General features: G+C 43.0%; 1 protein-coding gene across 5 annotated transcripts in view; it reads right to left on the bottom strand.

Moving 5' to 3' along the window:
* TSC1 (TSC complex subunit 1) overlaps nucleotides 1–12,347 on the bottom strand; it is a 50,638-nt gene that overhangs the window by 16,740 nt on the left and 21,551 nt on the right. For 4 of the 5 annotated variants that reach the window (XM_023516172.1, XM_023516171.1, XM_023516174.1 and 1 more), the window contains 7 exons: nucleotides 10,207–10,361; nucleotides 9,758–9,831; nucleotides 4,410–4,585; nucleotides 3,204–3,316; nucleotides 2,764–2,875; nucleotides 2,339–2,460; nucleotides 196–265 (listed from right to left, as the gene is read on the bottom strand). In XM_023516172.1, the coding sequence (XP_023371940.1) occupies nucleotides 196–265; nucleotides 2,339–2,460; nucleotides 2,764–2,875; nucleotides 3,204–3,316; nucleotides 4,410–4,585; nucleotides 9,758–9,831; nucleotides 10,207–10,361 (822 nt within the window). The remainder of the gene's footprint in view (nucleotides 1–195; nucleotides 266–2,338; nucleotides 2,461–2,763; nucleotides 2,876–3,203; nucleotides 3,317–4,409; nucleotides 4,586–9,757; nucleotides 9,832–10,206; nucleotides 10,362–12,347) is intronic. The other variant, XM_003794872.2, reaches the window with a different exon arrangement.

The following is a 12,347-nucleotide window of genomic DNA, read 5'->3' as shown; positions in this document are numbered from 1 at the left end:
CAACGCCAGGCTATTTTTTGGTTGCAGCCATCATTGTTGTTTGGTGGGCCCGGGCTGGATTTGAACCCACCACCTTAGGTGTATGTGGCTGGCACCTTAGCTACTTGAGCCACAGGCGCCGAGCCTCAAATTCATTTTTAAATACATATAACCCAGAAGAGACAAGCAAGGCCTATCATGACCTAGAGATTTTACCTAATCCTCTGTCATTCGGAAGATGGTGTTGTCTGTGTAGACATGGCCTTGCAGAATCTGTTCTCTCTTCCTGAAAAGATAAGTACCATTTATTAGACAAAATATAACAAGGCAAAAATTTTTGTACGTATTCTCCAGTATACTGTAAATTATTTAATGGCATCATCAGAGCTCTCAGCAACCTCAAACTCCTGGGCTCAAGCGATCCTCCTACCTCAGTCTTTCTATTTTTAGTAGAGATAGGGTCTTGCTCTTGCTCAGACGTGAGCTCAATATACATTATTTATATTGTAAATAATTTAAAGCTTAGTCCAGTGATTCTCAATCTGTTTGGTTTAGGAATGAGTTCTTTGAAGTCTTAAAAATGACTGAGAATCACAAGGTTTTGTTTTACGAGGTTATATTGCAAAACAAAATACCGTGAGTTTTTGTTTATGTGGTTATATCTACCTATCATTACTGTATTAGAAATTAATATTGGGGGGAGGGGCCCGGTGGCTCATGCCTGTAATCCCAGCACTTAGGAGGCCGAGGCAAGTGGATTGTCCTGAGCTCATGGGTTCGAGACCAGCCTAAGCAAAAGTGAGACCCTGTCTCTAAAAATAGCTGGGCGTTGTAATGGGTGCCTACAGTCATAGCTACTTGGGAGGCTGAGGCAAGAGAATTACTTAAGCCCAAGAGTTTGAGGCTGCTGTGAACTATGACATCACAGCACTCTACAGAGGGTGACAAAGTGATCTGTCTCAAAAGGAAAAAAAAAAGAAAGAAATTAAAATTGAAAAAATTTTAAAAACTTAATACTTTTAAAAATAACAAACCTATAACATGTCAATGTAAATAACATTTTTATGAAAAGTAATATTTTCCAAAACAAAAGTAAATTTAGTGAGAAGTGTGGAACTGTTTTACACCTCTGTAATCTCCTAACATCTGGCTTCATGAAAGACAGTTGAATTCTCACACTTACTCTATATTCAATACTACATGTTATTCTTGTTGAAGTTTCTAAAGAAAAATCTGGGGCCCTACAGATATGTAACTGTAACAAGAAAATATATGTGGACGGATTTTTCAAATAATTGGGGATAATCAATCATCTTTGGTATTGTATCAAAACTTGCCTAGAGTTAGTTCCTTAAAAACGGCATCAATTAACTTTTACACTGTGTTAAAACCCACGGATCTACCTTATAGTCTGAATGCACTTTTTACCTATACATAATTCTATAACATCAAACAATGGACATTTAAAAATATTGCTTCACCAAGTTACTCAGGTCTTCCAAATGCTAAAATGTTTGATTACAGAGTAACAAAAACTCAAATGACTAATCAAGCTTCCTAAGACTTTCAGTCTCACCATAGGGATAGACACTAGTTTTCTAGTATCCTAATTTTCTCCTGAAAGATGAATTTTTTCAGTGGAAACGAACACTGTCAGTTGTTCACCTTGAGTGATAGACTCAATTTATCATTCAAGAATCTGCCTGAATAATCAGTTTAATAAGCCATGTGTTCTTTCAAAGAAAACTGGGGCTCTATAAAGAGAAAAAAAAAGCTGGTTCAGGTATCAATTCGAATAATGCCTGAGGGGCTGAGGTCACCATGATGCTGTAGCATGAAACAAGTGTGATTTTTGCATATTTCCTATTTTGTCAATAAGAATATTAAATGTACATGTTGTTAAGGGTCAAGATTAATAATTCTCACTGCCTAATGAAGAACACTCATAAGTTTTTAATTTTTTTCTTTCTATAAAACTGAAAGAACATGTCTAGGAAGAATGCAGTGCCTACGAGGACGGCTCGGTCAGGGCCTGCCTGGACTCAGGCTAAGGTGCCGCCTTTCACCACTGCCTTCGTGCCATCGGCCCAAATCCCAGTCACGCGGGAGAGCAAACAACAGTGCAGTGCTGCTGTGAGAGAGAGTGGCCACAACAGCCGGATTCTCAAAAAGGGTTTTCGGATCTCAGGGGTCAGTAGATCAAACCTTGAAAGCTGCTTGTTAGTCTATTTTCAATTATTTTGATGGAAATCCATCAAATTTAGGTCAGAATTCTATTTGCCTTAATTAGGCTTCTTGATATGAGTCATGAAGCAAGTCACCGTGCTGGGCAGAGGGCAGCAGCCCAGCCTGCGCTCACCTTCCTGGGGGGGGTGGCTGTGGGCCGAGAGTGTGAAATGTGCACGTAGTCCTCTGAATGGCAGGCTGGGGCTGGAGGAGGAGAGGTGGCAGGGGTTCCCAGTGGAGTTCCTTTTCCACCTGCTCAGAGACAAGGGCAGAAATATACTAACATTGACCCTGACTATAACAAAACTGCCAGTTTTTTTCAGCCTAAATTACTGCATATAAATCTGCTAGAGCTAACTTTCTGGGAATCTAGATCAGTCTTTTTTTCTTTAGGCTTACTTAAACCTCTGCAAGTCCCACAGGTTTACATTAAATGTCAAAAACAGATTCACAACTGCAAGTGTTCCCCAAACTCACTATTAGCTCGAAGAGACCGTTCCTTCTATCACAAATGGCTGGTCCCAACCAAAAGATCAGATCCAGCCTAGACATACATACCAGGTGTACCAAAGACTTTGCTGTAAGGGTGTGACAAGTCAGCAGGGACGTTTCCAGGGGAAGTTGGAGGAGTGGTCATACCACAAACCAGAGATGGGCTCCACAGAGTAGCCTGGGGAGTTAAGGAAGCGCGTCAGCACTGGCAAATGGACCCTAAGGCTACAAGGCTCGTATTCCTTCCTGGGCAAAGTTCAGTTTAAGTTTAGCATTGTTGACTTGAAAAAGGCATCTTACTAAAGTTTTATCGAGAGACAATTTTTTTAAGTCAAGACTTCAAGATGAATTCTAGACAATAGTGACTTTCCTCACAAATATCATGGATTCTTAAAAGTGACTCTTGAAACAAGCAGTGTGAAGTTTTCCCAACCATGTACTTGACCCAAAAGGTCAGCTCCACCAGAAAGCCAAGGAGAGAGCAGGCACACTGTTTAACACCATACTTGTGGCGGCTCAGTTGTCAGCCGTGTCGATGGGGAACTCAGAGTCTGAGGTAGCTGCCCTGGCGTATTTAACGTCAGCCGAGAAGTAGGGTAAGGGGTGGAAGTAACACTCCCTAGAACGAAAGGGAAGAATATGGGGCATTAATGAGTGATTTTAGATTAATCTGACAAAAACATATGGTCCTCTAGATCATTTGATAACGTTTGACCCTCTATAGTTAAAAATCTGAGGGACTTCTTGACATCCTTGGGAACAAGCTAACATTTAAAAGTTCCTTTAGGCTGGGTGCAGTGGCTCATGCCTGTAATCCTAGCACTCTAAGAGGTCAAGGCTGGTGGACTGCCTGAGCTCGCAGGTTCGACACCAGTCTGAGCCAGAGCAAGATACCCCACCCCCAACCCTGTCTCTAAAAAACAGCCGGGCATTGTGGTGGGTGCCTGTAATCCTAGCTACTCAGGAGGCTGAGACGAGAGAATCATTTGAGCCCAAGAGTTTGAGGTTGCTGTGAGCTATGATGCCCCGGCACTCTACCAAGGGCAACAAATTGAGAATCTGCCTCAAAAAAATAAAAGAAATACAAGTTTCTTTACATGCTTCTTGGACATAAGGTTCAATAACATGTGATGTTTAGTTAAGTCCCAGAATAATTCAAAAAAGCACAATATGGAAGACAGCTTCAGTCTAGATTTCTACACAAATCCAGACATAAACTGTTCAGATTCATTTGAACTGGGTCACTGCTATAGCTCAGACGGTCTCACCCAAGTAGGAAGGTTCCCTTATGAGGTAGGGCCTAGATGTCAAATGCTTAAACCCATTTTCTTTGTTAAGTGTTAAAGACACATTGCCAAATCTGTGGGCATACTATCAGGTAGGAGATCAAATTAAACTTGAAGGAAAAGTTAATTAAGAGATAATGGAGTCAGGGGCAGTGCCTGTGGCTCAAGGAGTAGGGCACTGGCCCCATATACCGGGATTGGCGGGTTCAAGCCCGGCCCCAGCCAAAACTGCAAAAAAATAAAAAAATAAAAAAAATTAAAAAAAAAGAGATAATGGAGTCAAATGCAAATTTTAAATATTAGGGAAGGGTTCTAGTAATTGAATCAAGTCTTATTCTAAGAAAAGAAAAATAACATCAACAAAGATAAACAATGCTTTCCAGAGACAAAATTGTAAAGCAGATAAGTACCAAAGTCACTTTTTACCATAGCTATTCTGTGTGTCAACATAAGGGCTAGCGGTGACATCAGCTGAACGATGAGGAAAGCAGGCTGAGATTTGGTGAGACACAGAATAGCCATCTTCACACGAGGCTTCTGTAGGGTCCAGAGAGATTTTGGCACACTCTATTACAACATCATGAGTTTCTAATCTCTTCCACCTGTAAAAGGGAATGAAAGTCAAGAAATGCAAGTGGCAATCCCCTCAATCAAAGCACTTGAACACGCAAGAGTGCCAGCTCAGTGCCAGCTGTAGACCTAGGACAGCAAAAACCAAGGCAGAGCCACACAGCAAAGTGTGAAAGCAGCAACCGTCTATGAATTTTACAAACCTACACTTTCCCCATGTAAAACACTTATATCATATAGACAGAAGCTAATTGGAAACAAAACTTTAAACGAGAAAGGACTAGGCATAGCCTAAAAATAGCACATAAACTATGTAGAGAAGCCACCTGAAGACAATTTCCTCTGGGACAGAGGTCATCAAAGGATGAGGAGGCCTGGAAACCACCAAGCAGCTAAGACCTAGGGCTGACTTACAGTGTTCGGTCAAAGCCTCAGGCTTCAAATCCACCCCTAGTCCAGAAACACAGTACAGAAAGATAAACCAGAGAGCCTATAAAGATATCTTAAAAACTGTCTTGACCAACCTGAGCAAGAGCAAGACTCCATCTCTACTAAAAACAGAAAACACTAGTTGGGCGTTGAGGTACACGCCTGTTGTCCCAGCTACTCGTGAGACTGAGACAAGAGGATTACTTAAACCCAAGAGTTTGAGGTTGCTGTGATCTACAGTGACACCACAGCACTCTACCCAGGGCAAAGGGGTGAGACTCTTGACTCAAAAAAAAAAAAAAAACCTATCTAAAGTTTCCTGTTATGTTATCTACAGTCCCACTTCTACATATGTCCAGATGTACAAAAACGTTCAGCACAACATAGATTATAATAAAAAAGAATAAACTCAAGTTGAACCAAAGGGATATAGTCTATTGAATAAATACTATTACACCACCATGAAAAAGCGTATTTTCAGCAGGTCAATCAATGGTTGCTAGGAATGGGGAGAGGGGGGAAACTGACCACAAAAGGAGTGATGAAATGTTTTGGGACAATGAAACTGTTCATCAACATTATTGTGACTTTTGTCAAAACTTAACAAAATCAATTCATTTTATGCATGTAAATTATGCCATATAAAGTTTTTTTTTTTTTGAGACAGGGTCTTACTCTATGGCCTAGGCTTGAGTGCTGCAGCATCATCACAGCTCACTACAACCTCAATTACGTAATCCCCTTCAATCTGGGAACTTACATCCTTTAATTCTACAAAATTTGTTATCTAAATTTGCAATTTTATCTTCTGCCAAAGTTTTCTCCTCCCCACTCTTCTACTTTTTTTGAGATAGGGTCTCATTATGTTGTCCAGGCTGTCCTCAAACTGCTGGCTTCAAATGATTCTCCCACCTTAGCCTCCCAAGTAGCTGGGACAACAGCTGCCGCTACTGTACCCAGCTACTTGTCCCAGTTCAAAACTCTTAGTTAGATGCTGGCCTTCCTAGACTGATCATTCTAAAATTTCTTCTCTTCTCATATTACGCATCTCAACATTTTGGTTCTGCTTTCTGAGATATCCTCAACTTAATCTTCCAGTTCTTTTACTGAAATGTTTATTTTGGCTATCATTTTTAATTTCCAAGACTACTTTCCTTAACCTTGAAATGTTCCTTTTCTGAGGCATCTAAGTCTGTGAATGTACAAATGCCTTATCTTTCTAGCTACTGTAGATGTTTTTTCTTGTTCTGTCATCATTGTTTCTTTCTAGCTCCTTTTTTTCTTCCTATGTAGGTCTTTGTCCTTCATGTTAAAACCTTCATCGGAGGCCCGATAATCTGCCCACCCACAGTAAGTGCAGCACTGCAAGCTGACTGGGGAGGCTTCCGAGTTAATACAGTTGGTTGAACGTATGTACTCAACTATTTGACTCCCTAAAATTCCACGGTCCATAGTGAAGATCTATCCACTTACTGTTAAATATAAACACACAAGGAGAAGAATGGGGAGAGAGAGAATACCACCAGAAGTTTCTGAAACCAGAAAGCAGACAGGCAAGTGGTAACTGATGCAGCAAATCCAAGAAAGCAGCGTCCTAGGCTGCCGCTGTTTCAAAGTGAACAGGCAACCTGATTACACTACGGAACCTTTAAAGTGCTAAAGGCACTTCTGGACCTAGAGATTTGCAGCAGGTAGATACAGGCAGCAAAACATGGGAGACAGGGTGAAAACTGGTAGAGGAGCAGGGAGGGCCCCTGGATCCTTCACCAACTCTACACTCCCAAGCAAGAGCTCTCTTCACAATAGAAATCTGGATTATCCTCTAGAGAGAGTGAAACGAGGAGTTTCTAGGGAAGTTATTCCAGAAATAGTTGAGAACATGAATAAACAAAGGGATTAAGTGAGTATGTGCATTCTGAATGCCAAGACCACAGATGCCCTCCCTTAACACTAGCTTTTTTTTCTCCAACAGCAACCAGACTCATACAAGCCTAGAGATCAGATGACTCTTCTCTTAAAAATTTGACCAGGCTCAAGAAGAAAACAAAACTGACGTCTCCAACAGATGCTCATATCAATATACAGAAAAGCTCAAAGTGAACACAAGTCACACCATTGTGAAGAAAGCTTTTTTAGTCTCCTCATGAAAACGTAAGATTACCAGATCTTTGCAGAAAGCCTCAAAGATTTAAAAAGAACAAAACAGAACAGAAAGTAGCTTAGAAGAAACAAGTCATGCAGGGAAAGGGCAACTCTCACCATATGTGACTGTATACGCTACACACAACCACGTGCTGAATGACAGGAGCACGGCCCAGGAAACACACTACTGGGCAGTTTCACCGGGTGAAGATCGCAGAGTTTGCTCACACAAACCCAGTGGTACAGCCCACTACAGACCTGGGCTACGTGGTATGGCTTACTGCTTCCAGACCACACACCTACACAGCATGGTGCTGTACTGAACCCTGCAGGCAACTGTACTGTAGACGGTCAGCACCTGTATACATAAACACAGAAGAGGTACAGTAAAAATATGGCATGATGAACGCATGGGGTCACCAGGCATGTCATCGATCATCGAAGGAAATGTAGTTATAGGGCATATGACTATACTAAGATTTCTAGCAGCAAAGGCAGAGATAATTTAGGAAAGAAAATCAAGCACAAAATAAAGAATATTTTCTAGAATTTAAAGAGCTGCTAGACTGAAAAAGAATAGACTCACGCCAAGGCACATCACTGGGAAATTTCAGAATGACAACAAAGAGAACACTCCACCAGCTCCAAAAGCGATACAGCAAATACAGATGATCATAAATAAATGTCACTGGGTTTCAACAGCAACAGCAGGAGCAAGGGGGCCGTGGAGTAATACCTTTGATTACTTACATGAGCCTGAATCCCAACCCAGAAGTCTACATCAGCCAAATGCTGTGCCAACTGCATCCTTCCTCCAAAGGCTACTCGAGGAGGTATTGCAGCAAACTGAGAAAGAAGGAAATGGGAGCTCCTGCACAGGAGGGAGGAGAAAGGAAGGTCCGAAAGAACAGGTGGCAGGTGGGTACTAGGCACAGATAACAATGGTTCAGATCAGAACAGACCTGCCAACAGACAGGCAAGTTGCAGGCCCTCATCAAGGTTCCTGCTACCTTGTTTTATCTTTTTAGGCAAGGAACAGAGCCAAGTGACCCTGGCCTAGATACCTGCTCTCCCTTCTCTACAGGAATGGCTGAGGACATTCATTTCATCTCACAGAAGGATTCTGCTCTGACCTATTTCTGAGAACTGGAAACAGCCAGCACAGGGCAGTATCCTTCCTCTGAGGTACTTCAGTAGCACGTCCAGTACCTGGCCCTCGCGACAGGGCCTGCCAGGTGCTCTCCCAAGTGTAAGCCATGTGTTTCCCAGGCTTCAAACAACCTGTGCACTGACTTCTGGAGGAGGCTGCAAAGTCTCAAGGAAGGAGAACCCTGACCAAGATCCAGACACACTGTTTGTCGAGTCTCTGGAACTTTCATCTAACAGCGACAGGACTGCCCTTTCCTCAGCCAGGCTTTTGCTTCAACATGTGGTACAACAATTAATATAAAAAAGCAAGAGTAGTAATTGTCTCTAAGGTGGGACAGAGAACAGGGAGAGAGAGGGTTTCATAGGGGGACTCTCAGGGACTAGTGGTAATGTTCTACTTTTTAAGTCAGGTACTAGCTACATGTGTTTGTATGTTATTAAATTATACACACGCATTTCTATACTTCTCTACAAATATCTCACAACAAGCTGCTTTAGCTGACTAAGGCTCTGTGTGGCAGAAGTAGGCTTCACACAGAGGTGAAATCCACAGCAGGAGAATCAGGCAATGAGCTAGTCTTCCAGGGGAAGAGACTCAAATGTCTGTGGGTCGGTTTCCCCTAACTGGGGAAAAGAAGAGGGACGTCATGCAGCCTCCCACAATTCTGTCTGTAAATTCCCTTTAATTCCCTCCCTCTTGTCTCACCTTCAGAGCTTCTCTGCACCACACCTGGTGTCCCTAAGTCAGGAGCCTCACAGGTTCAGTTTCTGCAGAGGACAAACCTGGGAACTTCTGCAGGGCCCCATGAGGATGGTAGTCACCTAGCTATACAGGATGGAGACAAGGCCGCAGGGAGTCCAAGCACTCAATGCAGGGATTGCTGGCAACCTACTTGTTTTCAGCCAAGTGCTCTACCTCCCTCCTCACACAGGCACTGGTACCACCAAGGCTAAGCCTTCCTGGAGCTCTGGAGAACAGGTGCCTGCACTGCCACCTCCTCCACTCTGCCCAATGGGCTATGAACTCTCCAACTGGGAGGAAGATGTTACAGACTCACCCAGAGGACTCAGCTGCATAAGTCCTTCCAACAGACTGATTCTATAAGTAGAACATCTACATTCCCCAATAATATCTCAACAGAGACATCTCCTAGATCACATTTTCAATCTCTCAAGGAAGTCTTTAAAATTCTGTCACTAGGTGGGCGGCGTCTGTGGCTCAGTGGATAGGGTGCTGGCCCCATATACTGAGGGTGGTGGGTTCGAGCCTGGCCCTGGCCAAACTGCAACAAAAAAATAGCTAGGCATTGTGGTAGGCACCTGTAGTCCCAGATACTTGGGAGGCCAAGGCAAGAGAATCGTTTATGGCCAGGAGTTGGAGGTTGTGGTGAGCTGTGACGCCACAGAACTCTACTGAGGGTAATAAAGTAAGACTCTTGTCTCTACAAAAAAAAATCTGTCACTAGGAAATATAGTGTCTATACCTTCGAGGGTCCAGTTCATGGTCCTTGGATCCAGTCACTAATTCCGGATGAATTCGCACATGCTCCATCATTGGCTAGAAGAGTTTGGGTTGACAGATTATAAAGGGCAGGATGTTTGGGTATATTCAAACAGCAGCATATTATCTGACATCAGAAGGAAATGAAGTACTGACACATTATTACAACACAGCTGAATCTCGGAAACATCACACTGAAGGAAAGATGCATTAAAAGATGATGCACGGTACATATGACCTCATTTACACGGATGTCAGAAGAGGGGAATGTATGAAGACAGATCTATGAAGCAGAGTAGTGGCTGCCTGGCGATAAGGGGAATTTGGGGAGAAAGCAGGATTTCTTTTCAAGATTAATAATTCAAAAGGGATAAATGCAGATGTCTTTAAATAGTACACTATACATCAAATAATTGAGCAGTTTTAATTTACCTTGACCACTTCTTCAAAAGTCTCCAGGTTTTCTTTCATACTGTAGTGAGAACGCAGAAAGGAGACAAAGTTGCAAGGGTACATTCCATACAGGCGATGAAAGAGTGCATAAACACTGGCATGGAGATGGACAAGATAGACCTCTGCCACGTGACCTGAGAAAGGAAACCAGGGAGAGAAGCCTCTTAGTTGGACAAAGACTGAGCAAGACTGAGGTGTATAGAACAGACACAAACTGGCTGTCAGCAAGACGTTTTCTTTTTCCTTTTTTGAGACAGGGTCTGGCTCTGTTGCCCAGGCTATGGTGCAGCAGCATGATCATAGCTGACTATCGCCTTGAGACTTTTTATTTATGTATACTTCACCTCGCTCCAAAGACAGTAAGTCAGAGTGGTTTTCTAAAATGCAAATCTGAACATACCAGACATCCTTATTTAAAATCCACCAATGGATCCCTATGGCCTTTGGAGAAACCCTAATCTACAGAGTGTGACCCAAGAAGGCTCTTACATTTTATTTTTTTTTTAAATGGCAGAGTTTTGCTCTATGTCCCTGGCTAGAGTGCAGTGGCATCATCCTAGTTCACTGCAACTTCAAACTTCTGGGCTCAAGTGATCCTCCTGCCTCAGCCTCCCAAGTAGCTGGTACTACAGGTGCCCATAGTGACACCCAGCTAATATTTTTCTTTTTTTGTAGAGATAGAGTCTTAATTTTATTCAGGCCCATTTCAAACTCCTGATTTCAAGCAATCCTCCTGCCTTCCTCCTGGCTTCCCAAAGTGCTAGGATTATAGGTATGAGCCACCACACTCAGACTGCTGGTGATTTTATTTTTTATTTATTCATTTTTAGAAATGGGGTCATGCTCTTGCTCAGGCTGATCCCAAACTCCAAAAATCAAGCAATCTACCCACCTCGGCCTCCCGGAGTGCCAGGATTACAGGTATGAGCCACCATGTCTACAAGACTTGTGGTGATTTTAGAAGATACAGAAGAATATAACTTGAGAGACTACTCTGAAAAGTATTGCACATTGAAACCACAGAAGTTATGGAAGATAGGCAGAGTGGAAAAAAAGAGAGGATCTGCTTTGGCAACTTTTTTTTTTTTTGGAGACAGAGCCTCAAGCTGTCGCCCTGGGTAGAGTGCCGTGGCATCCCAGCTCACAGCAACCTCCAACTCCTGGGCTCAAGGGAGTCTCCTGCCTTTGCCTCCCAAGTAGCTGGGACTACAGGCGCCCGCCACAACGCCTGGCTATTTTTTGGTTGCAGCCGTCATTGTCGTTTGGCAGGCCCAGGCTGGATTCAAACCTGCCAACTCAGGTGTATGCCTTAGCTGCTTGAGTCACAGGCGTGCTTTGGCAACTTTTGAAGGTCATGATACAGTTGATAAAACTATTGCTTGGAAAAATCAGTAAAATCACACTCCTAATGGGTGTAACTGTGACATGAAAAGGTATAGTCTGCCAGATCACAAAGAGGTAGACCTGGTAACTCTCAGGTCATGCAGGGAGCTCTGGAGGGGATAGAGTAATTCTGGCTATGGCTGATACTCTGGTAAATGAGGTGGCTATGGCAGCAGAGGTTTAGTTATAGAGGATGTGATGGTGGCAACTATGGCAGCGTCCTACTTAACAGCAGTAGAGGTAGCTATGGTGGCAGTGGACAGGGACATGGAAACCGAGATGGAAACTGGTATCATGGTCACGGTGAAGGAGGCAATTTTGGCAGTGGTAACTATGGTGGTGGTGGGAACTATAATGACTCTGGAAATTAAAGTGGACAATAGCAACCAAATTATGGACCCAAGAAATGAGGTGGTTTTGGTGGAAGCCGCACAGGCTGTCCCTATGATGGTGGTGAGGAATCTAGTGGTGGACGTGGTAGACACAGTTAACAAAAGACTCTAAAAACAAAGAAAAGGGCCATAGTTTTAGCAGGAGAAAGAGCAAGAATTTGTCAGGGGAGCTGCAGCTTAAGCAGGACTGTCATAGCTACAGTTTCCAGAAAGCTCAGGAATGGATAAATGCAATGCAGGGCCAGTTGGGCGCACACGCCCAAGGTCTTCTATCTGTTATAGTTTCATCTTTTTCTTTTCATTACATCAGGTGCATTGCCCTATAAATTGCAACAGGGGTACCAG

Source organism: Otolemur garnettii, unplaced genomic scaffold (genome assembly GCF_000181295.1).
Source record: "Otolemur garnettii isolate 467f Iridium unplaced genomic scaffold, OtoGar3 scaffold00087, whole genome shotgun sequence".
NCBI classification, from domain to species: Eukaryota; Metazoa; Chordata; class Mammalia; order Primates; family Galagidae; genus Otolemur; species Otolemur garnettii.
The sequence above is the reverse complement of the archived record's forward strand: the minus strand, read 5'-3'. Positions and strand labels throughout refer to the sequence as shown.